The sequence below is a fragment of the Manis javanica genome, chromosome 7, assembly GCF_040802235.1.
Source record: "Manis javanica isolate MJ-LG chromosome 7, MJ_LKY, whole genome shotgun sequence".
Taxonomy (NCBI): Eukaryota; Metazoa; Chordata; class Mammalia; order Pholidota; family Manidae; genus Manis; species Manis javanica.
Window position 1 is genome coordinate 96295637 of NC_133162.1, and position 24373 is coordinate 96320009.

General features: G+C 41.8%; 1 protein-coding gene across 5 annotated transcripts in view; it reads right to left on the reverse strand.

Moving 5' to 3' along the window:
• The window catches only part of CFAP221 (cilia and flagella associated protein 221), a 107225-nt gene that overhangs the window by 7323 nt on the left and 75529 nt on the right, over window positions 1-24373 (reverse strand). For 4 of the 5 annotated variants that reach the window (XM_017653657.3, XM_017653643.3, XM_017653652.3 and 1 more), the window contains exons 13-21: window positions 22806-22895; window positions 21370-21468; window positions 18360-18465; window positions 16717-16850; window positions 14725-14805; window positions 13992-14099; window positions 13767-13901; window positions 5872-6030; window positions 4498-4589 (exon numbers count right to left, since the gene is read on the reverse strand). In XM_017653657.3, the coding sequence (XP_017509146.1) occupies window positions 4498-4589; window positions 5872-6030; window positions 13767-13901; window positions 13992-14099; window positions 14725-14805; window positions 16717-16850; window positions 18360-18465; window positions 21370-21468; window positions 22806-22895 (1004 nt within the window). Of the gene's footprint in view, window positions 1-2030; window positions 3811-4497; window positions 4590-5871; window positions 6031-13766; window positions 13902-13991; window positions 14100-14724; window positions 14806-16716; window positions 16851-18359; window positions 18466-21369; window positions 21469-22805; window positions 22896-24373 lie in introns of those variants that run through there. The other variant, XM_037001113.2, reaches the window with a different exon arrangement.

The window sequence follows — 24373 nt, forward strand, 5'->3', positions numbered from 1 at the left end:
AGATCCGGGGAGGCTGGGGACTGAGGGAGAGAGAGGAGGTGGCATGGAAAGACAGGGGGTCGTGACGCCTCCTTGGTGTGCATGTTTATGTCTCTGAGGTGAGTTTCTTCTACTTGTTTTTTCTTGTGCAAAAATGCACCTGTTTACCAACAGTAGAGATTGATTGAAGCTGTGCCACATGTTTTTATAATTGTAAAGGAGAGTGAGGAAGATAACTACAAAAAAATATGGGTTAACTTTCAGGAGATATTATAAGTGAAAAAAAGTGAAATGCAGGAGATCATATCTACTGTGCCACTTTTTGTGTAAGAAAGAGGAAAAATAATTATATTCTGCTTAGCATTATAAAGAGTAACAGGAAGAATAAGTTAGAAGTACACGCTGGTTATTGATAAGGCCTGGGTGAAAGGTGGGAGGGTGGGACACTTCTCTGAGTGAAACTTTTTGTATAGTTTTTGAGTTTGGAAGGCATGTTAATGTTCTACATATTCAAAAAATAAGATTAATTCAATATGAAAGGGAAGGGGAAAAAAATCCAAGGTGAAAACAAACTGAAACAAATAGTATTTCACATGAATTCCATGATCACACTGGAGGGAAAGGGAGAGAGAGAGGAGGGAAAGGGAGAGAGAGAGGAGGGAGGGAGGGAAGGAGGGACAGAGGGACAGAGAGAGAGAGAGAGAAAGGAAGGGAAGGAAAGGAGAGGAAAAGGAGGTGATCCAAAGTACCTTATAAAAACAGTATTTGACTATATATTCATGATCTTGGGTGGGAGAGGGTAGAGGGAAAACTATACATAAACCTGAACTCTATTTATTATGCTTGTTTATTAAGGTGGTTATAGATGAAGCAATTCTGAAATTATTTTAGATGTACTATAAAATTAAGTGAGTATATGGAAGCAACCTAAATGTCCATCAGTAGATGAATGGATAAAGAAGATGTGGTACATATACACAATGGCATATTATTCAGCCATAAGAAGAAAGCAAATCCTACCATTTGCAACAACATGGATGGAGCTAGAGGGTATTATGCTCAGTGAAATAAGCCAGGCAGAGAAAGACAAGTACCAAATGATTTCACTCGTATGTGGAGTATAAGAACAAAAGAAAACTGAAGGAACAAAACAGCAGCAGAAGCACAGAACCCAAGAATGGACTAATAGTTACCAAAGAGAAAGGGACTGGGGAGGATGGGTGGGAAGGGAGGGATAAGGGTGGGAAAAAAAGAAAGGGGGCCTTATGATTAGCATGCATAGTGTGTGTGGGGGCACGGGGAGGGCTGTGCAACACAGAGAAGACAAGTAGTGATTTTACAGCATCTTACTATATTGATGGACAGTGACTGTGAACGGGGATGTGAGGGGGACTTGGTGAAGGGGGGAGCCTAGTAAACATAATGTCCTTCATGTAATTGTAGATTGATGATACCAAAATAAAATTTAAAAAAAAATTAAGTGAGTAAATGTGTTAGGAGCCAGAACCCTCACAGTGGAAGAAGGGACATACAAATAGGGACTGGGGAAAGCAAGTGATAACTATGGATATGGACTGGGGAGTATATACATTGGTGTGAATTTGTGATTTCTAAAAGAGGTATGTGTACATATGTACATATGTACATACACGTATTTGTGCATTTTTGTGTGTATATGTATATATGTGTGTATGCATATGTATGTTTCCCCACATATACATCCTGGCTTGTCTGCTGAGGAAGCCAAGAAACAAAAGCACTCCAGTAGCAATGTGTACATCTAGCACCCAGATTTTGGTCTTTAATACAATTCCTCACTAAAAGGAACCTGGGCTCTACCACACAGAGATTAGTCCTAATTACTGACTTCACAACAGAGAAAGGTTCCAACTGACAATCCCACTGAAACTCCAGCACATGTAGAGAGAAGGGATCCCTGCCCAGGGGAGGCACTGAGAAGTGGAAAGCCTGGACCACTCTCCAGGGAGCAAGCTGGTCTGGGAGGACAGAATGGCAGCAACCAAGAGTGTTTCCTGAGACAAAACTTACCCAGTGTTTAAGCTCTGAGGCCATGCTCCTCTTACTTTTTTTTGTGTTAATAGGTTCTTCTGAAATTGGAATGGTGGTGATAATAGATGGCAGTTGGGTGCTTGTTTTGTTTTAATGATTTCTTGGCAAAGTAAAACTCTGAACTATGACCCTAAGTCAGCTCCCAGAATTCTTCTGGACAGATCACTCATCTGTAAAATCCCAAAGTCTGGACACTACTGAATCAGTTAATTTCTTCAGTTGCTGCTGCCTCTCAGATTTTATGGAAGTCCTAGAGACTCAACAAATTCTTTCTGAATTTATTAAAGAGCAAAGAAACAAAGGGAGTTGATTATTATGAAATAAAGAATGACTTGGAATAAATAAACACTAAATAACTATATCGCATGGTTTAACAACAAACATAAAGCTCTCCAGGGCAAAAGATACAAGGGAAATACCTCATTAGCATCAGGTAATTTATTCAAGCAAAATTACTGCAAAGTTAAAGGGTCATAAATGTCTTTGTTGGGACTATTATTATTTTGTAGCTGCTTTTAGAAACAAAAACATGATCGAAAATCTTATATCATGTAAACCTATGATGTAGAAATATACACTCCTCTCCTGATTTTATAACCTGTTATGCAGTTATAGCTTATTTTGAAACAAATTGGCCTAACAGAGCACTCAGGCACAGAGCTGAAAGTAAGAATTCAGATTTGGAGAATTCTCTTGAATTCATGTAGAATTCATATTTAATTTATGGTCAAACCCAAGGTAATTGCATTCTGACTGCTTTTCGAAAGAACAGCCTCAGGAGATTTTTTCCAAAAACAGTACTTTGGAAAAAAAATCGAATTTTTTCTTAATTCTTGAGACCTGTGAGTGCTGACATTAGGGGGACCCAGGCAGTCTCTGCTTCTCACTGTTTGTCATTTTGTTTATGCGGTCTCCCAACAGACACTGCACCCAGCTGTTTGGTGTGCTGTTTACAATACTTGGGTCAATTCTGAAGTGTCCTCACCCTACAGCAAAATGAGGGAGGCAGTTTGTGTCGAGGTGGTGGCAGACTGCCGCCCTCTGGTGGCAGCAGAGCGATTATAAGGTTTAGTGGGTGGGGGTCCTAGATGCTTCACCTTAGCATTTTAATTTCATCCTCACAACCGTCCCGTGAGGTCACCATCATGGTCCCTGTTACCCAGATGAGAAAATTGTGAGTCCAAGTGCTTCAGTAATAAGCCTGCGCCCAAGGACACACAGTGGATGACAACCAGTGAGAAATGGTAGGCCTCCCAGGTGTCCCCAGAGTGTGCGTTCTCTCGAGGGCAGCTGTTTCCCCTGATGCTGGAGACTTCAGATTTTAGAAAGAGGCTAAAGTGAAGAATAAAGATGCAGAGTTTATTCTGAGATGGCACCAGGATGCGTGAGGTATGGATAAACTCATAGAAAAGCAGCTAATGTTTCTGAGCTCCTGCCATGTCCCACATCCCACACTGGGTACTTTCCCATGCCTGCTAAAATGAAAACATCAAGACTGAGAAGGGTTTCCTTGCTTTACGGACAAGAGGACTGGGCCAAGAGAGGCAGTGAAGGAGTGTGGCTGAGTCACACTGCTCTTGGAGGGCTTGTGGTGTCCTGGGGAGGGAGGGAACTTGAGTTTCTGTGTCAGAGGATCCAGGACATGCTGGTGGGAGGCGGGGTATGAAGTTCACTTGCTGATGTTGGTTGGTGGCAGAACTCAGGTTTTCTGATCACCCCTGTGTCTCTGGCAGGGCTCTCCACCGTGGAGATGGCCTCATTCTGTATCAAAGGGTTTGAACAAAAGGTAGGACTGCTGATAGTAACCATTTTGGGATACTAGCACATTTGCTTACCAAAAACTTATTGAACTATGCCTATAAGGACAACGAATTAAAGACATAAAACTCAAGGACTCAGGAGTGGGACTAGTCAAGAGTCCTAGAGAAAAGGCATCAGGCTCCTTGTTTGATATCTTAGGGCTTTGAAGAGGTATTAAATAAGCAAATTAGCAAAACTGTGATCACTCTTAATTTCTTCTTTCGTTCGTTCAACATTACTCTCATCTATCTGTTCTAATATAGGCTGAATCTGGAGCTGAGCTGTATCTCTGCATGATGCTTGCTCTGGGACCTCACAAAAAATGCTGGTTGTGACATGAGAGAGAAGGAGATCCTTTGGAATCAGATAGAAGGTTAATCTCGGCAATTTTAAGATGCTGAAAATTGACTGTGAATATTTCAGTTGAATTATATGGATTGATTGTCCACTTTTATTGAGGTATGGTCAGTTAGTCACCTGTGATCAATTGTTTTAAAAGTATATCTCAGTAAGTTAAGTCCAAAATACGAAAAGCATCATAAACCACCATATTTCTCTAATTAGCAACAAACTTTCCTCCTGCACCGACAGTAAGATCTGACACACTGTTGGCATTTAACTTTTTGGGATCACAAAGCTATGATGTACCTCTGTGTTGTCTCTGCCTTAGAAGTTTCGGACAGGCTTGAAAGAAGCAGGGACTGGAACCTCTTCCAGTGCATTATCCCAGGAATGATGTCCTGTAAGGAAAGCCAGCAGGGGCACAGCATGTTGAGGAGCTGCCTGGGGACGTGAATCCAGGACGGGCTCCAGTTCATTAACCGCTTTGTTTTCTGTCTTAAAAGTTTAGTTCCAAAATTTTTAATTTCATTAAGTTTGAATTTCTCTGAAACAAAAAGAACTGCTCCAGCAAAGACCATGGAATTAAAGTAGGGGCAAAGGGGAGGTTTTCTTTCCCGATTCATTAGGCACACAAGAAACAAGTCCCAGTAATGGAAGGCAGATTTGGCGTTAACAGCTGTTGTGACTATTGTAAGGCGATGCTACCACACCATTCAGAGAGGTGGGTCACTCACCAAACGGCAGTGCAGGAAGGGAGAAGCACCTGCACACACATGGAGAGGAAGGGGGTGCCATCAGGGAGCCACAGCCCTGCTGAGTGTGGGGCGGGACTGACAGGAAATGAGGCTCGAGAGGCAAGCTGGTCAGGAAGGGCCTTGTGGACCAAGTTGCTGAGCTTGGAGCTGCTTACATGGGCAGCAGGGACCAGTGAAGGGTTTCAAACTGGAAAACAGCATGATTTTGGGGGAAGGAAGGAAGATTTCTAGGGAGGACTGAGTGCATGGTGGCAGGCCCCAGGGCAGTGGGGAGTTCGCACGCATCCAAGGCCTCCTGGTAGAGTCTGGGGACTGCGTGGGCCCTGAAGGAGAGGAACAGGTCAAGGAGCACATGGTCCTTGCACAAGTTATAGATCAAAAAGGCATGTGGGTAGTGCAGGAAGAGGAGGCAGTTTGAAGTGTGGTTGGCAGAAGTCAGAGGTAATGATTTGAGTTAGGTACTTTCTAAGTTTGAAGGGCCTGAGGGCACCTGTTAAGAGACTCTGCTGGATGTTTGGGTCAGGATGGGCATCATTGCTATGCCTCTGTCACACCACCACCTTGATCTGACATTCTCATGTTCACATACTAGTTGAGGCCAAAGAAAGAGATGGCCAGACCATGGGGTCATGCCTGCCATGTGACTGTGTTGTACATGGTTGGATTAGAATAAAGTGAATAATAGGTACAGCTTTCAAGGGAGAGAAAGAGTGAGACAATTAAGAAAGGGCAACAGGCAGCCTGAGAGGTAGGTGTGGACAGGACAAGAGCTGTGTGGAGTCTCCCACCTGTGTCCATGCAGGTCTGGCAGTGTGAGAGTATACTCAGTCGCCATGTCCCTGTTCTTGTTCTGCAGCTGTGACCCTCCAACCTTGTCCCCTGCCCTTCCCTGCAGCTGTGCCAGTGCACCTGTTGATGGCATTACCGTGTGATGGAGAAACTGCTTTTGGGTGAGAGGAATGCTGGACCCACTGTGGTAGTCCCTGGTGAACTTGTACTTGGGGTGAGAGCATAGATGGTAATCTATCAAGGTTTCTGCATAGGTCAGAGGGTGCATCACAGCAAATAATCCTGGGTTGGGATTCTGCAGGAGAGAGAGAGGAAAGAAAAAAGAGTTTTTTGTTTACCAGTTTCCAGGCACAGGACAGGCGTCAGCTAATGTTCTCCATGGCTCCTACTAGCACTAACACTCCACCTCTGTGTCAGCTTGACCGGAAAAGAGAAGCAGGAGTAGTACAGAGGTGTCTTCAGATTGGAAGCAGGCACAGTCTTTCATAAATGTCACTTTTCTGAGCTTCATTACATATCATGCGGATTTACTGAACTCTGGTGGAAAGTAGGAGAGCTGAAATCACAGCTTAACACGGCTTACGGTCTTTGCATTTGTTTCTAAATTTGCTGAATGAGGAGATTTATTAAATAAATCTGGTTTTAAAAAGTAAATAAGCTCTGGTTTTGGAACTAAAAATAGCTTCTTAAAAACTACTTCAAAGAGAAGACAAAAAAGAGGGTGACATTTGATGTATCAGGAAATGTCAATATGTAACATTGGTTTGGTAATGTTTTTAATGCCGAAAGGATGTTGTATCTGGTTTTAATGGAGATCCTGTTTCTTACTAATTTTCCCAAGAACTAATGGAGGCACAGAGGAATTATTTCAAAATACGAAAATACACAGTCTTCAGGAACTTGTTAGCAAAAATCCTCCTTTTATCCCAAACAACAACATAGCTTTTGCACCCTCACAGTTGTTTAATTTCAGATGTTTAAGACCACTAAATAAAGATTTTGTTCTTTTTGTTTGTATGGTTTCGTAAAACAGTTTTTTAAAAAACAACAAAACACTACATGGTTTATGGACCCAATCTCACTGCCGAGAAACCAACATCTCCCACAGTTAAGGAAAGGCAGCTAGACCAGGGAGGTGTTGTAGCCCCAGGTGCAAGGGGTAGGGGGGAGTCTAACTGTGGTGCGTGTTGTAAATGTGTTCCAGTCAAGAAAGTAGGGAAGGTGGGGAAGTTGCTGCAGAGGGGCTGCCTTACATACAGGACCAAGGATGAGATGGGGGTCGGGGTGAGAGGGGCCCTTGCCTGCACTCGTGGACATAAAGGAAGGAAGAAGGCAGAGGGCAATGATGCGTGTGGAGGCAGTGTGCAAGGCCCATGACAATGGAGAAGCATGCAAACACTTTAGTGCTCTTGAAGAGGAGGGAAAAGTCAGGAGATACATGTATTTATTTATAGAAGCAGATTCTTTTCTGGCTCCTCAAAGTATTGAATGGGGTCGGGGTCAGGGCAGAGACAGAAGAGAATGTAAACACTGGGCCCCACCCTCTGGAGCTCAAGGGAAGACTCTTACCCAGAAGCTAAAGGGTTGGAAGAGAACAAGGTGAAAGATCGGGGCCCTGGTGAGAGAACAATGGAGGCCTGAGAAGGTAGAGGGAGAGCAAGGAGGATGGTGGTGGAGGAAATATGGGCCATTTCTTGTTCCAGTGCATGTCCCCTTAAATAAACCAGAGTACAAGAGCATTATGGAAGGAGTACCAAAGGAAAAAAGACAGAATAGTCCCTCTCATGGTCCTCTGTACAATTACAACACAGAGATGTCCAGAAGTAGAGGAGGAGAGCCTTGGCCCCCAGCTAGAAAGTGGGGGATGTGGGCAGGACTGGAAAGGGAAAAAGGAACCCAGTATCACTTCACAGGTAAGCAAGCGAGTGGAGCTCTGTTGTCAAGAGTCACCCCTCTGGTGACAAAAGACCAATGAGGGACTGCAGCGGGGACTGGAGCAGGAGTGACAGAGACCCCAGTGGAGCCTGGCCACAGTGTGACTAGGAGACAGTGTGATGGGGGGCCCCTGCACCCCATGGGGTTGGGGTTGGGGGCCAAAGTGCACAACACCAGGGAAGGGAAACCAGCTGGGGGCCTTCAGGAGCATTTCGTCTCCTGCCCTGCTTGAGCGAGGGCCAGTGGAGTTGCTGTAGGGCTAACTCACTTGATCTGTCTAGGGCCAAGTGTAATGAATGAAATATTTTTTAATATGGTAATATCACTGTCTCCAACAGTTGTCATACTTCAGATATCCCTGGCTGGCCACTGCTACCAGAGTAAGTGGTCGGGCATGGTTACCTATGATCATTTTAGTTTTCCTCAATCTAACTCATGCACACAGTAGCAACTCAGCAGGTTGGAAGAATGTGTGATGAAAAGCGGTAAGGTTGCTGTAAGCTTTTCCTGTCCTCAGGCCTACATTCCAGAGGCTGTTTTTTTCCATTATTTCTGGGGTTTGTGCCTCTGATGGTCATTAATCTAACTCTAAACATTGTGCTTATTCTTCAGTTTCTTGATTATGAACCTCAGACAGTGTCTATTGATTGACTCATTACTATGCAAGGTAAGGATTTTGCTCATATACGCAAATGCCCTTCCCAAATTTCTTTCTACAGGTTTTGAAAATCACCTTGTTATTTTTAATTCTGCTGTTGTCTTTGTGACTTGAAACGAAGCAATTACATCCCTATTTCTTGTTTCATCATCTTTAGTCGAGTATTTCAGCTCCCCCTCAGATGAAATGAAAACATTACCATTCCTATACTTTTTGTATCATTCCTCCTCTCTTCCACAATTTTACTTTTATGTTATTGAGATTGTTAAAATTTCCATTCTGGAACCACAACCAAGACCTTCATACTTTGTGTATGAGTTTTCTCTGAAAGTTGAAAACTAGTAAATAGCACTGATTTTGTCTTAACTATGTAAATAGGTCTCTCTGTCAGGCCAACTAGAGGCTCAAATTATAGTTTTTCTTTTATAAAGGTCCAATATCATGTCACTGAAGAAAAGTGTTATACTATCAAGGCTAAATGGATTCTATTTTTTATTTTCCATCAACTCTTAAAAATCACCCCATATTCTAGTTTGGTTTCCTATTTGTAGCACATTGATTTTTAGTTGATTTCCCCCCCTGGAGTTTATAATGGACTTTGGCTTTGCTTGAATGATGTGTCTTTATAAAATCCTTGAATGTTTCCATCCTCTCAACTGCACTGTTAGTGTAGAGTCCACCCTTCCTTAACACCTCTCTCCCAGACTCCTTTACTCCATCTCCTACAGGCTTAATGCACAGATATCATCCCAGGACTTCACTATATTGCTCTGTTGGTTGTCACTGGTATCCCTGTCCTCTTATTTTCCTTTCTTTCATTTCCTTTGGGTTCCAAAATTCCTTCTTTTATAGCTAAATTGATGTATAAGTGCTAAACAATAAACTGCACATATTATAAGAATATAATTTGATGTTTTTGACATGTTACATATGCAAAACCATCACCACCATAAAAGTAATGAAACATCTTCATCACCCCCAGAATTTTCTCTTGCCCATTTGTAATCTCTCTATACCTCCTCTCTGCCCTCTGCACCAATCCACCCAACTCATCTGTAGGCAGCCAGTGATCTGCTATCTCTGTAGATTATTTTAGATATTCTAGACTTTTATATAAATGGAATAATATACTACATACTCTTTTTTGTCTGATTTTTTCTTTACATAGCATCATTATTCTGAGAATAATTCATGTTGTTACATGTATCAAGAATTCACTCCTTGCTATTACTGAAGACTATTCCATTGTATAATAAATCACAATATTTTATCCATTAACCTGCCTTTGGGCACTTTTTCAGTTTTGGGAACATATAAAGCTGCTATGAATATTCTTGCACAAATCTTACACTTCCATTTATCTTGGGTAAATACTTAGAAGCAAAATAACTGGATTGTATGATAGGTGTAGTCTACCACTTTTTAACTGTAAGAAACTGCTAAACTGCTTTTGAAAGTAGTCATACTAATTTACAGTCTCACAAGCAGTCTTTTTAACTATAGATATTCTAACAGGTATCTCAATGTGGTTTTAATTTGCATGTTGCTAATGGTGCATTATTTTGAGCCTCTTTTTATGTGCATATTTGCCATCCATGTATCTTCTTTGATGAAATTCTTTTATACCCTATAAAACTGCATTTTTTGTTTTCTTATTATTGGGTTTTGAGAGTTCTTTATAAATTCTTGATACAAGTCTTTTTTCAGATATGTGATTTCCAGGTATTTTCTCCAAGTCTATGACTTACCTTTTCATTTCCTTAACAATGTCTTTAGAAACTTTTAATTTGGACAAAGGCCAATTAGTTCTTTTTTTTTTTCATGTATGGATTGTGGTTCTGCTGTTTATTAAAGAAACCTTTGACTAACCCAGGTCACAAAGACGTACTCTTATGTGTTTTCTAAAAGTTTTCTAGTTTTAGGTTTATATTTAGGTCTATGATCCATTAATTTTTGTCAATGGTGTGAGGTACAGATTGAAGTTCTTTTATTTTTATTTTTGGAAAATAGAGATCCAAATGGTCCAGCACTATCTTTTCTCTAATGAATTGTCTTTGACCTTTGTTCAAAATCAACTGCTATATATGTATGAAGGCATACATTTATAGATTCTCTATTCTGTTCCATTGATCTGTCTATTTTTATGCCAATACCATACCATATTAAATCTCTCAATCTACCAACATGGCATATTTTTCCATTTATTTTAGGTCTTTGGTTTCTCTCAGCAGTGTTTCTTAGTTTTCAGTGTATCAGTCTTATGTACCTTAGTCAGATTTATCCCTAAGTGTTACATATTTTTTGATGCTATTATTAAATGAGATAGCTTTCTAAAATTTCAATTTTTGCATTCTTTGTTTCTAATACATAGAAATACAATTGCTTTTATTATGCTCATCCTGTATCCTGCAATTTTGGCAAATTTACTTATTTAATAGATTTTTGGGTAGATTCCCCTGTATTTCTACATAGACAATACTTTTGTTTATGAAATTTTACTTCTTCCTTTCAAATCTGGATGCCTTTTGTTTCTTTTTCTTGCCTTGTTCCATTGGCTATAGTTACAGTCTTGCCTTATTCCTGATCTTAGAGGAAAAGCATTAATTTAATTTACTATTCAGTATGATATTAGCCCCAGTTTTTAATATATGCCCTTTATCAGGTTGATAAAGTTCTCTTCTGTCCCTCACACTTGTTCAGAGTGTTTATCACAAGTGATGTCAGGTTATTTTTCTGCACCTACTGAGACGATCATATTCTTCTTCTTTTTAGTCTGTCAATATGGTGAATTACATTTAGTTTTGAGTGGTAAACTAATCTTGTATTCCTGACATAAGCCCCTATTTATTCATGATACATACTTTTTACATAATGATGAATATGATTTGTTAAATTTTTTTTATGATTATTTTGTGTTTATGTTCATGAAGGTTACTGATCTATCCTTTTTTTTTCCTGTAATGTCTCTGTCTAGCTTTGGTATCAGAGTAATGCTGACTTCTAGAATGAGTGGGGAAGTAATATCTCCTCTTCCATTTTCTGAAAGAGTTTTTGTGGATATGGTATTATTTATTCCTTAAATGTTTGACAAAAATCCCCAGTGAAGGCATTGGGGTCTGGAGTTTTCTTTATGGGAAGGTTTTTAATCACAAATTCAAATTAATAGATATAGAGCCAGTAGAATTATCTATCTCTTCTTGAAAAAGACTTAATAATATGTACTTCTTAAGGAATTTGTCTATTCAACTTAAGTTTTGAACTTACTGGCATAAAGTTTTTCATAATATTAACTTATTATCTTTTTAATATTTGTGGAGTCTGTAGTAATGTTACCTCTCTTTCAGTCCTGATATTGTTAATTTATGTCTTTGACCATTTTTTTCCTGATCAGTTAGGTTAGAGGTCTATCCATTTTATAGATCTTGTCAGAGAACCAGTTTAAATTTCTGATTTAAAAAATTTTATAGATCTTGTCAAAGAATCAGTTTAAATTTCTTACTTAAAAAATTTTACTTTTTTTATCAAAGTAAAATAAAATACTTTATATGATTTGAATACTTTCAATTTTATTGAGCCTTGTTTTATGGCCCAAAATATGGTCTATCTTGGCAAACCTGTGTGCACTTGAAGAGAATCTGCATTCAATTGTTTGTGGGTAAAGTTTTAGTAATATCAAATTAGGTCCAGTTGATTGATAGTGGTATTTAAGTCTTTCATATCCTTATTAATTTTCTGTTTACTTGTTCTATCAATTATTGAGAGAGGGGTGTTGAAATCACCAACTATGGTTGTGGACTTGTCTATTTTTTCTTCTGCAGTTCAGTCAGTTTTTGTTTCATGCATTTTGAAGGTCTGGTATTAAGTGGACTAATATTTAGCATTATTGTGTCCCTCTGATGAATTGTCCTTACCTTAGTTCCTATTCTATATATAGCAGGTATGCCTTAAGTATTTGTGGGATTAATAAACAACTAATGATATTTTCCAAGGAAGTACAAGTATGACTATGGAAAATATAACTTTCACTTTTCTCACTTTGAATTGTAAGGGGGTGGTAGTGGGTGGAACTGGGAGACAAGAGACTGAACAGTGGTTTTGGCCCTCGCTGTGGGGAACTTCAGGGCTTTATAGGGATACCTTCCTTAGGAGAGCCCTCTGCCCCACTGCCATCCCAGCAACTAAAACTTCATCTATTTTATATATTGTCTTTCTATATAAAATTTCAGCTGATTGGAGGGTTCTGGTGCTAAACAAAGTTTGAAAATCACTGAGTTAGACATCCTGTGAGGTTACTACAGCTCTAAGATTCTGTCTGAGGAACACTCCCCTGAGCTGAAGAGGCTATAAGGAAATGCCCCATAATGGCCAAGGCAAACATTACAGCCCTCTATAGGGAAGGCAGCATTAAGTCAGAGGAATTGCCCTAGGCAATCAGGAAACAGGCGGGTTTCTGTCCCATCTCTCCCACTAACTGGCTGAAGTGTCCTTGGGTGTGACTCTTAGCATCTCTCCCCACATTAGATATACAGATTCTCATTTGGATTCTCACAAAAGAGACTTTCTCAACTAGTGTCTAAGGTCCTTCTTAATTCTGTGTGTATATGTATATTTGTCTTAAAAAAAAAGTTTGGGCAACTATGTGGTATTTCATTGATGACTCTAGTATTACATAGAAGCTAACAGATATCCTGTCTGGATTTCATTCATTTAGGGTTTGGGTAGCTAGAAATCTAAGAGTAGAAGAGGTGACCGCATGAAGGAAGATCAGCAGAAGGGAAGGCAGGATGATGGCAGGAAAGTGTGCAGATTTAGGCTGGGATTTATGCACGGGAGCAGAGAAATGGACCGGGCTTTATTCCTGGCCCCACACAGTCAGGAGCTTGGGCTTAATTTGGAAGAAGATGGGGAGTCAGTGACAAATGTGGGACAGGGGCATGGTTAGGGTGTGCCTCAGCAAGGTCCAACAACTGCAGCTACAGAAGGAAGTAGAACCGAGGAATCTGGGAGGCAAAGGAGTGAGGATGGAAGGGACACGCTGCTCAGGGATGGAATAAGGAGTCAACAAAGCTCTGTGTGATGGGGTTTTGGGTGATTTTACTTTCTTTTCCTGCTGCATTTTCTCTTTTTTTAAAACACAACTGTTTCTCTTTTTCTCTATATAATATATATATGTATATTCATAATATATATGTTTTATATATAGTCAGAAGAGATCATAAAGTTATTGTCATAAAAATAAATGTTGGAATTATTAAAAGACAGAAACATATATATTTTCCAAACAATAAATGTTGGCAAGCGGTTTCAAGGTGAGACATCACTTAACACTTGAAAATCCAAAGAGAAAAATATTCCCAATTAATGGTTCTATTTTCTTATAAAGTAACTGCTGAAATAAAGAAACATGGAATACAAGACTTCTGCCAATTGTCACTTACAAAAATATAAAGCAGGTCATAATTTGGAGACCTGACTAAGGCTTCAGGTGGTTTCACACTCAAGACTGAGTTCTTGCCAAGGAGCTGAGGTGTGGAGTCCTGATTTGGCAGTCTTATGATGGTGGGGGCTTCGTCCTGTGTGGGGAGCACGAGCAGTGTTAGGTGACACCCAGATGGGAATGAGGGAAATAGTGAGAGAAATTCTTGAAGGTGGGGATTTATTACCTCAGCTCCTTGCTTCAGGGCCCGAGCAAGCTTTTGAGGCCTATAGCTTGTGGATGACCTCTGGACAGAGAATGGCTGATACCCCTTAATTTGGTACAGCTGAGGAACCTGAGGACGAAAGACACCCAGCTGAATACCGTTAAATGCCCATCACCATTTGACGTGCTCAGCGCCTCAGCGACAGCAGTTCTGCACTGCCTGAGGGTGAAAGGGCAAGCACGGTGCTGCAACCACCAGACTGTGGCAACTGCTAGTCTGGACCAGCCCTGGCAGACCTCAGCACAAGTCCCAAGCCCTGTAACAGGTCCTTGTTCTGAGTCCCAGCACATGTGAGCATTGGGTTATGCCCCTGTACTGGATGGCTTAACCATAGGAGTACACCAAAATATTTATATTTTCAAAAACAGTAGTGCTCATATACCTCAAAAGAGGTCGACTAACTTTTGTTCACTTCATCTTGTGCTTTTTTTCTTAAGGTTTCTAATAGATATAGTTGTGATAGCTTCATGCATAAAATATGGTATATCCACAGAGTAAAGATGCTGGTTTCCAAAAGCCATATTAGGAAAAAAGAATGTTATATATCACATACATCATGCAGTAACAGCAGAGGAACACACACAGTAGGCTAAACAGCATAATCAATAATAGAACAATACTAGTAAGATAATGGGATTCAAATTCAAGAACTTTTTGTTCACCCAATTAACTAATATCATATGACAGGTCTGACCTGAAGTTTGAAGAAGGAATAATCCTGCTTGATTTGAATTTCTGGAGATTTAACAGGGACAGGTCCAAGGCTGTCAGGAGCCTAAAATGTGAAAGTTCGAAAAATTAGCAGACCATCAATGCTGAGCAAAAGCAGCCATGCTTCTATTTCCAAACATTTTGAACATTAAATGAGCAGTTCTACTCTCAGAGTAACCCCTTCCTGTGAGCACAGCTGATACCTGTTGTGTGGGGCATGGAGGCAGCACTGGCTACCTCCTCCCCATCTCTGAGTGTATGCGATTCTTCTTTTTTATTTTCTACTGTTATGGATGCTGCACTGTGCCCTCCAGAATCCCCTTTGGGTTTGAAGGATTTAGTGCCCAGCTGCCAGGAGTCCTGCTGATAGAAACAAATCTCTGGGGTTGCCCTGGCTGAAGGGAGCTGCCTCACTAAAGGTCAGGTGCCCCTCCTAGTGCAGTCCGCCTCGAGTGACAGGCAGAGGCCAAGGGATACATGCCCGCTCCTCTCACCCTCTCCCAGCCTCAGAGCTGCTCAGGAGTTCTGCTGAGGCCTCTGTCTGGAAGGATGGCTACTTATCTCTGCCCCGGCCAGCTCCTGCCACCTCCTCCCACTGGTGCTAATCCCCAAAGCACTACCTAATCAACCACCTGCATCTAATCTGCCTTAGTCACCCAGAGACCCTGGAGTGGTGGCTGACATATTCTGGACTCTCAATAAAAACTATACTTCACCTAATCTGAGACACTGTCATTAAATTAGTATGATGCATGCTAATGTTCCACTGATTGTAAGACAGTTCCCAATTTCAAAGATGCTACATATAAAAGAGTGACCTTAGAACTGATGAAACACAGTGTTTATGGAAGGAATTACAAAATTCTTTATGGACAGGAAACAGCATTCTGTTTTTCATCAGTCCTAGCAGCAGAGGTTTTTATAGAGCTAACTAAAGTACCAGGTGAAACGTGTAAGATTTGAATTACACAAAAATAATGAGACAAACTCCACAGCATGAGATGATCCCTTTTCATCCCCATCACCCTGTCTACCGCATTAATTGTTGAGTGCTGGGTACTTACTACTGCTTGAAAATCACAGATTTATTATTTCCTAGGAATTGGTATTCTGATGTTTTAATGCAGAAAACGCATGGAGTAGAGTCCAGTCCTGTAATACTGAGTAGACTGACCTGCACTGCTTAACATATATTTCAGGATGTGAAGGGCAATTTATTCTTTGAGACTAAAAAATTTTGCATGTGCATTTTCAGTATGAATTTAAACACACTTATTGCTAACCATGTGAACTTGGGCAACATTTTATTACTGACCTTGAGTCTCAGTTTCTTCCTCATCTGTGAGATGATAAACCTATCACATAGATTAGTTCAAGATTCAATGAACTGATACAACTGAAGCACTTTAAGACACCGCCTAACTCATGGTAAATGCAATGCAAGGGTCAGCTATTGTTTTAATTATAATGCATCATCGTGCCCAAAAGGCAAGAGGGATAAGCTGTCACACCTCTTGCCATAAAGAGGAAGAAAAGAGAGAGAGAGACACACAGAATTGTGAGTCTGATGGGTTAGAGTGTTGGATTCTGGGGCCACCATTCTCTGGCCTCTCCATTTCGCTATGCAGCAGAAGACATAGCTGAGCAGGGCCTGCTTCCCCAGGCCAAGCCAGGTCAGGCCCTCTCGGCCTTTTTGTCCCCCCTTCTGCCCTCAGGACAAGTTCCTGGGCAGTCAGGTGGGGCTCAGAGCCTATGCTGGATTCCAGGCTGGGAAATGCCCAGCTGTGTCACCAGGGAGCTCTGCGTAGGTATATGAGGGGCCAGACTGGTGCCCTTGGTCGTGATTCCCTGGGCACCTTGGGAGCCTCTCACGAGGGGGCAAATTGATCAAGAGAGGCACTGATTGCCTTGGCATCTGCCTAACAACATCTGATGATGCCTGCCCCCGTTGCCGCCCCAGCCTCACAACACCCACCAGCTCATTGGAGGCCTGAGGATGACTGTAGGGTGGGAAGGCGAAGGGCAGCACTTCCTTGGGTGACACAGAGAACTGGTTGGGATAATCGTCTTGCCTGATCTGGGGCAGGAGGTATCTGGAAGAACTGTTGTCTGTGGGTGAGAAACAAAACAGCAACTAGGGCACTGTTCAGGTATTTTTGTGTGAAGCCACCATCTCTAGTTACATCTTTGCCACACACCATTTCAAAAAGAATATGTGTATATGTATGCAGTCCCAATTCTAGTTTCCTCTTTGTTCTTTACTGAAAAGTTCTTCAGATTTTAAAAAATTAAAAAATTTTTTATTTTACTTCCAAAAAACTGAAATTTCTAATTAAATATCTCTAATGAACATTATCTTGTCAAAGCAAAGAAAAAGATTAAGTTAAGTAACCATATGAAGACATTTTATAGATATCCATATATAAATCAGTTAATTTTACATTTTTTTTAAAAAGTTTCTTTATTAGAAACTTCTATACCAAAGATAAAAATAATATAGGAGGAAAAAACAAAGAATAATTACAATGCAATCAAATAAAAAAATAAAATACCCATCTGGACTTTTAAGGAGAGGAAGCAGAGGAGAGGTTGATGCTAGGGGAGGATAGGAAGCCTGAGCCTGCCTGGGGGTGAGGGCTGAGAGGGCAGGAAGGGTTTGGAAGGATCTGCATACAGCCAAAGATGGGGAGCATGGTGACATGGCCCATGGGCTCCCAGAAGCTACTGAGGGTGGGCCTCCAACAGCTCTGGTCAACCTGGGGGTCAGAGGACTGGCATTTCTTTAAATAGCAAAGATAAACAAGATCAAGAGTGTCATGTGCAAAGCTAGATAACATCAGGTGCTACCAGTCCGTCAGTAAGTGTAAATGATGGTGATCCTGGCTCTCTGGGGACGAGAGAGAACAGAGGGCACAAACAGAGGGTTGGACCCTGGCCAAATTGCACAGACATTAGTTTGATTGGGTTGGTCAGCCTTGCTTACTATCAACTGTGCAGGCATTTCAGCCAAACCTGTGTGGAGGTCTGATTTACATCATGTGATATGTTGAATAATGGCCTCCAAAGATGTATACACTCTAGTCCCAAGAACCTGTGAATATGTCACCTTATATGATGAAAGGGCCTTTGCGGGTGTTACTGAGTTAAAACTTCTGAGATGGGGACACTGTCCTGGGTCACCCAAGTGGGCTCAGCGTAATTACAGGATCCATAAGGAGCAGGCAGGAGGGCCAGAGTCAGAGGAGTTGTGACAAGTGGAGAGGGGTCAGTGATGTGAGGAAGGGGCATTGAGCCAAGGATACAGGCAGCCTCCAGAAGCTAGAGAAGGCCAGGAACAGATTCCCCTTTAGAGCCTCCAGAAGGGACCAGCCATGCTGGCAACTTGATTTTAGACTTCTAGCCTCCAGAATTGTAAGATAATAAATATGCATTGTTTTAAGCCATTAGATTTGTGGTGATTTGTTACAGCAGCCATTAAAAAAAAAAAAACCAAAAACTATATATGTGATTTATGAAAATATTTGATTCCTACACAGCTAACTTCCTCAAAGAAAACCTCATACTCAGAGGACTTACTGGCTGAAGCATCACTGTACTTCACACACAGCTGCACTTTACCTTGTGCTATGGACTGTCTTGCTTCTCTGAGCTTTCTTGTTATGATCCCTCTGTTCATGTCACGAATAGCTCCCAGCATGTTGAGTAATCGTCGATGAACCATGATCTGGAATTAGAAAGAGTAATGATATCAAATTATTAATTGGTATACACTCATCTTAGCATTCAGTTTCATTCACTTTCCCCAAACACATCTAAGGGCTGAGGCCACTGCACTAAGTCAGAATTCACAAGGAGAGAGGCACACTGCCCAGGCTGAGGCCACTGTGACTGCACCAGCTGGGCAAAGCTGACTTACTTACCTGAATACAGAAAAAGACTGGGTTGTCATCTGGCCTTGCCCCACTCAATTTATTAGCCCTTGTTTTCTGTTTCCAGAGTGGAATGACTAGTCCTACATTCTTTCTTTTTGGTACATATGTATAGTAATGCCCCCATCATGTTATTTTCAGAGTTGAGAGAAAAACCAAGCAGACGATTCTGTGCAAACAGGGCCGTGGTGCTAACTGTATATGGTGGGCACTGGGCTGCTGCTGAAGGGCCCACTCCAACTAATGCTCCTCTTCATACTGTGATTCTTCCATGTAACAAATATATGAAGTGGCTTCCCTGCGGTCAGTTCTATTCAAGGTACTATGGACACAGTACAGAGCAAACAAATGTCCTGCCTGCACAGAGCTGACAGTTCCAGTGTGTGTTGGGGGTGGTTGGGAGTGGGATGACAATAAACCCTTAGTAAGACAAACACCATGAAGAAAATAAAAGAGAGTAAATGCACCAGGGCATGACTGAGGGGCAGGAGTTGGGTGGCCTGGCCACTTCTGCAAGGATAATTAGGGAAGGCCCCTCTGAGGAGGTGAACTTTGGTCTGGTACTTGAATGGTGAGGAGACAATGATCTTGGGAAGAGAGTTCTGAGCAGAGGAACGAGCACACACAAAGACCCTGCTTCAGAAATAGGAGGCACATTTAAGAGACACAGAGAAATCCAGTGGGGCCTTGTGGCCTTGATAAAAACGGTGCACTTTATTCTACCGCAGTGGGAAGCCTTGGAGGGTTTTCCTTGGGGAGAGGGATTACCATTTCTAAGCTTTGGGAATTCAAGTCTGGCTGCTTGGGTCCAGGCAGGAGATGACGGGAGCCGTGACTGAGCAGGGGAGATGGCTGGAAGTCATCAGGCGGGGACTTAATGTACATTGAACTGACGGTACTTGCTGGGGAGTATGAAGAAATGACTGAGCCATCACTCAGAGCAAAGCACAAGGCTGCTGGCAATACTTTTTCATGGTGGAGGGCTTGCTCCAGAATGGCCAGGTAGTCCCAGAGTGAGAAGCCAGTCTGGCCAGGCTCTGCTGCTGTTTGCCCATTGTCAGTAGCTGTGCTTTTCTCCCTCCGAGCACAGCTTGGTGCCGCCTCTTTCTATCCTTTCTCCCCACACTGAGCACCCTGTGACCACCTCTGTTCTGCACATATGCAGAGTCCACCCAGACAAAGCCTCAGCAGGGACACTGTTTAGTGAGGGTCTTGGAGATTAGTGAGATGGTCACCAAGGTGGCAAGTGCTGCCTCTTTCTGCCTAGACTGTCCTCAGTCCCGGCTGAAAGCACTGCATGTAAGACAACCCATAACATAAACTTTTGGAGTCCCTTATACATATTCACTCCTTTAAGCTATTTGACACAACTCTGTAAGACAGGTCTTATTGTTATTTTCAGTTACAGATAAGGAAATGGAGGCACAGAGATTATATAACTTGTCCAAGATTAGAAAGCTCATTGGAAGTAGCACCAAGAATTAAAGCAGCAGCCTGCCTCCACAGTCCAACTCTTGAACCTGTTCTTCCATGCCCTGCCCCCAAGGCTGCCACACCCCAGCGGTGGGGACAAGAGATGGACAGGCAGCAGAAGCTGCAAGAGGTACCATGGAGACTCCTGAATGCTGGAGTTCACAAGGACTGTTCCTTGGGGGAAAAGATAAAACTTGAGCTGGCCCAAAGGACAGCTATGGACAGATGGAGGGGAGGTGGAATGGCACCTCAGTTGATGGGTAAAGTGCAGAAACACAGGTTAGCAGGGAATAAGCTGGTGTGTTTAGAAGATGAAGACTGGGACAACATAGAGAATGGGGCAGCTGGAGAGGTGTAATTGCAGCCAGACCAGGGCTCAATGCATACCCCTGTATTGACCTTGGAGGCTAGAAGGTTTTCACTTTATTCTAATCACAGCAAACCTGGAGGCTGGAAATTTGCTGTGTGAAAGACCAGTGGGAGAGTGCAGTGTGTCACTTCAGAGATGACACACTTTGAAGGGGAAGCCATGAGCTGATGTTAGGGACAAGATCCTACAGAATTCTCAATTATTCTTTCTAGAAATAATGAATCAACATTCAGTTGTTCTAGAGCTATCACATGACCCAGCAATTCTATTCCAAGGTATATACTCAACAGAACTAAAACATGTCCACAAATTCACACTTAAATGTTTGTAGTATCATTATTCATAATAGCTAAAAAGTGAGAACTCACTTGTTTCAATGGATGAACAAATAAAATATCGTACATCCATACAATGGAAAAGCATTCATTCATAAAAAGGAATGAAGTACTGATACATGTACTACATAAATGAACTTTGAAAGTATGTTCAGTGAAAGAAGCCAGTTATTAAAGGCCATATGTTATGTGATTCCATGCCTAGGAGATCTCCAGAGTAAGCAAATCCAGAGAGGCAGAAAGTAGATTAGTGGTTGCCAGAGGCAGGGGGTTGGACATCAACTGCTAAGGGGAACCAGGCTTCTATTTGCAGTGATAAAAATATTCTAAAACTAGATACTGATGATGGCTATACAGCTCTTTGAACATACTCAGAACTACTGGATTTTATGCCCTTTACAAGGGTAAATTTTATGGTGTGTGAATTATATCTCAATAATGCTGTTATAAAAACTCATTTTTGGAGTTTCTGGTGCTGATGACTAAGCAGATTAAATTTTCAATCTGATGCTGAGACTCACCTTGCGTGCTACTTGTTGGAACCGTCTTTGTGCCCTGTACCTGTTGACCCAAGTATTATTAATGAGTGGATCAAAATTAGGGTGAAATTCCTTGATTTTCTGTGGACATAAAACAAAGGTACATTTTAGATTTAAACATTAACTCCTGGAATAAGCATTTAATAAAAATGTTTTAGAGTTTGATCCCAAATCAAGCTATTATTTATTTCTTCTGCCACTTGAGCATTTATTAAGCACTTTCAGTGTACATAGAATTATGAGGAATACTTCTTGGGTTGGAGGCCAAAAGTGGGGGACAAGTATTCAATTTTAAGAAATTTATAGTCTAGTTAGGGGAACTCAAGCAAAAACACATGATTCTAAGGAAGAAGAAAAGTCACTCAGAAATCAATCCCACTTGGTGGGTGCTGGCATTGCACTCAGAATTGAGAGGAGCAGAGTATGTGATCCCCAGTGGGAAAGGACTGCTTTGCTGAGCCTGCCTGCTGAGCACTAGCACCTGGCCTGCACGTTGTGTGCTCAAGAGTGTGCAGCTGAGTAAATGAATGGGAGGAAAGGGTGTCTGGGGTGTACTGAGGCCAGCTAGAGCCTCAGGATGGTAGGTTCTTGAACAGGGAGGGACACATTATGAAGAGAAGGCATCTGAAATGAATCAGTCCCACACTAGCACAGGTAGGGGGCTGTAGAGGGGAGGGAGGAAGGGCAGATGTATGAATAATCTGTTGGATTAGTTAAGGGTGAGACATGAAGGCTGAACCCAGGTATGGCCTGTGGAAGAGCCATGGACAAGATTTTGTGGCCAGATTAAATTTGGGAAAGAAAGAGATAAAGATAATTCAGATGTTGGCAAAATTAGAAAAGTGCAAACGATGGAGGTGGGGAGATGAGGAAGAATTTTTCATTGTTAAAATTAAACATTGGAATTTTAATCAGAAACTATCACATAACTGAGGATTCTCAGGTAGAGGCACTACTGTCCCCATCTAATGTTTGAGGACACTGTGGAACTAAGGCTAGGAGGACTTTCCCCAGGTCCCAAATCTGTGGTAGATCTGGGACCACAAATCTGGCCTTTGACTTTCTGTCTTGAATCCGTCCCACCAGGGCCAGGGGGCGTGGGACAGAGGCCCAGGGACCCACCTGAAGAACTGCCAACAGCAGCTGGAGAGCAAAGGGGAACGAAAAGCAGACCAAGGAGGGCAAAGTAAAGGGGCGGGAAGAAGGAGCCAAAGGATGAAATGTCATTGATTTCGACATTCATCATGAGTTTTGATGCTTTACTTGTGAAAGGTAGTAAAAATCACTCTCAAAATGAAAGCATATTAACATTATTCAAAAGGACTTCCATAAAATTTTGTTTAGCATTTTAAACAAACATATTTTTAGATATTATGAGCTGCCAATAATTAGATTCCAAATAAAGGAAAGTTACCCACTTCTTCCAGATTGTGAACAATCCGCTTGTGGTTAACTTCAGTCTTGAGTCGCTTAAATTCCTCTTCCAAAACAGGATCTCCTCTATCTAGCTGGGTTTTTTAATCATTAAAAATATTAAAATTGAGTACAAAGGCACACAATTTTCTTTCTTTTAAAAACTGGGAGAAATCCATTAAGCAGTTGGTCAAACCTACCCATGAAATTCCCTTTGGGAGTTGGTGATGACAGAAGTAAGTTAAAATGATCATTATAATTACAGTCACTGTTTAAACACAGGGAGTTTTTATACAAGCACAAACCCAATACCTTCTCTTTAAAACTAGAGGATAGAGGTCCCGGAAATTATTTCTAAGGCATTAAAAATTCACAGAAAGAATTTTAGGAAACCATGTAACCATGGGAATACAGAGATTTTATTTAAAATAAATTTAATGTTTCAGTGAAGTTTTAAACTCGTTGGAGCTGATTATCTAAGTATTAGGTTTTGACAAAAGGCGAGTGATTCCTCCCCTTTCCTGGGTGGTGGCAGCTGACTGGGGTCTGCACTTTCCCTGGGGTAAGTATCCCCACAGGCTGTTCTCTTTACCTCACTATCTGCTTCTCCGATGGCCCCTGAGCCCTCTTTCCTATTCCCCAAGGGCCACAGGTCACCCCAGGGAAGGCTGGCTGGGCTGGCCTCATTGTCTACACTCACCTGCCTCCATGGAAAAGGGACTGGGCATACTGCAAAAATCTGTTTTTGCCTGTGGTTTTATTATTTGTTAGGTTACTTCTAAAACTAGCATGGCTTTTCGGTATACTGTTGGTGATGATTTTAAAAGACTTAACTGGAAAAAATCTATTCTGACCACCTTAGTAATACCCTGCTCAGAAATAGGAGAGTCATACTATTGTCAGCAGGGGGGTGAGCTGTGGAGCTCAGATTGGTGCATGTCGGGAAGATGAGTCACCCTTCACATCTGCCCTTAAAGTATGCGGCTCTCTTGTTTCCTGCCTTGGGCTTCTGCCTTTCTTCCACTATTCACCTTCCCCGGGTCACCACACTTATTCATGTGGTCTCAGTCTCCACCTCTGTGCTGGGCCTTCCCAAGTCTCTGGCTCTGGCTCAGACTTGTCCCTTCAGCTGCCATGTGGATGCCCTCTGGTTACCCCAGATTTAACATGTCCCAAATTAAACATTTCTCTTTCCCTGAAGCTAAATTTTCTTTGATATTTGAGATCTCATTTAAAACCAGCTGGAAACCTAGGGATCATTCTCTCCTTACTCTTCATCCCCAATTTATCTACCAGTTGTAGCTCTATCACTGCACACAGCACACTTTAAAGCATCTCTTAATGTTTCTGTGCCCCTCTGGACTGTGACCTTCCTGAGGGCAGGCACAGTGGGTTATTCACTGGCACAGGATCTTACAGACAATGGGCATTCACTAAGTACATTTGCCAAATGAATCAACAGCTGGGTGTGCCTGTAGACCAGATGCTGGCAGTCACAGCCTTAACACTTTACATGGATCTGGTCATGCCATGTCTGTATCACCTTCAACATTCTATAGTGGGGTTAATGGCC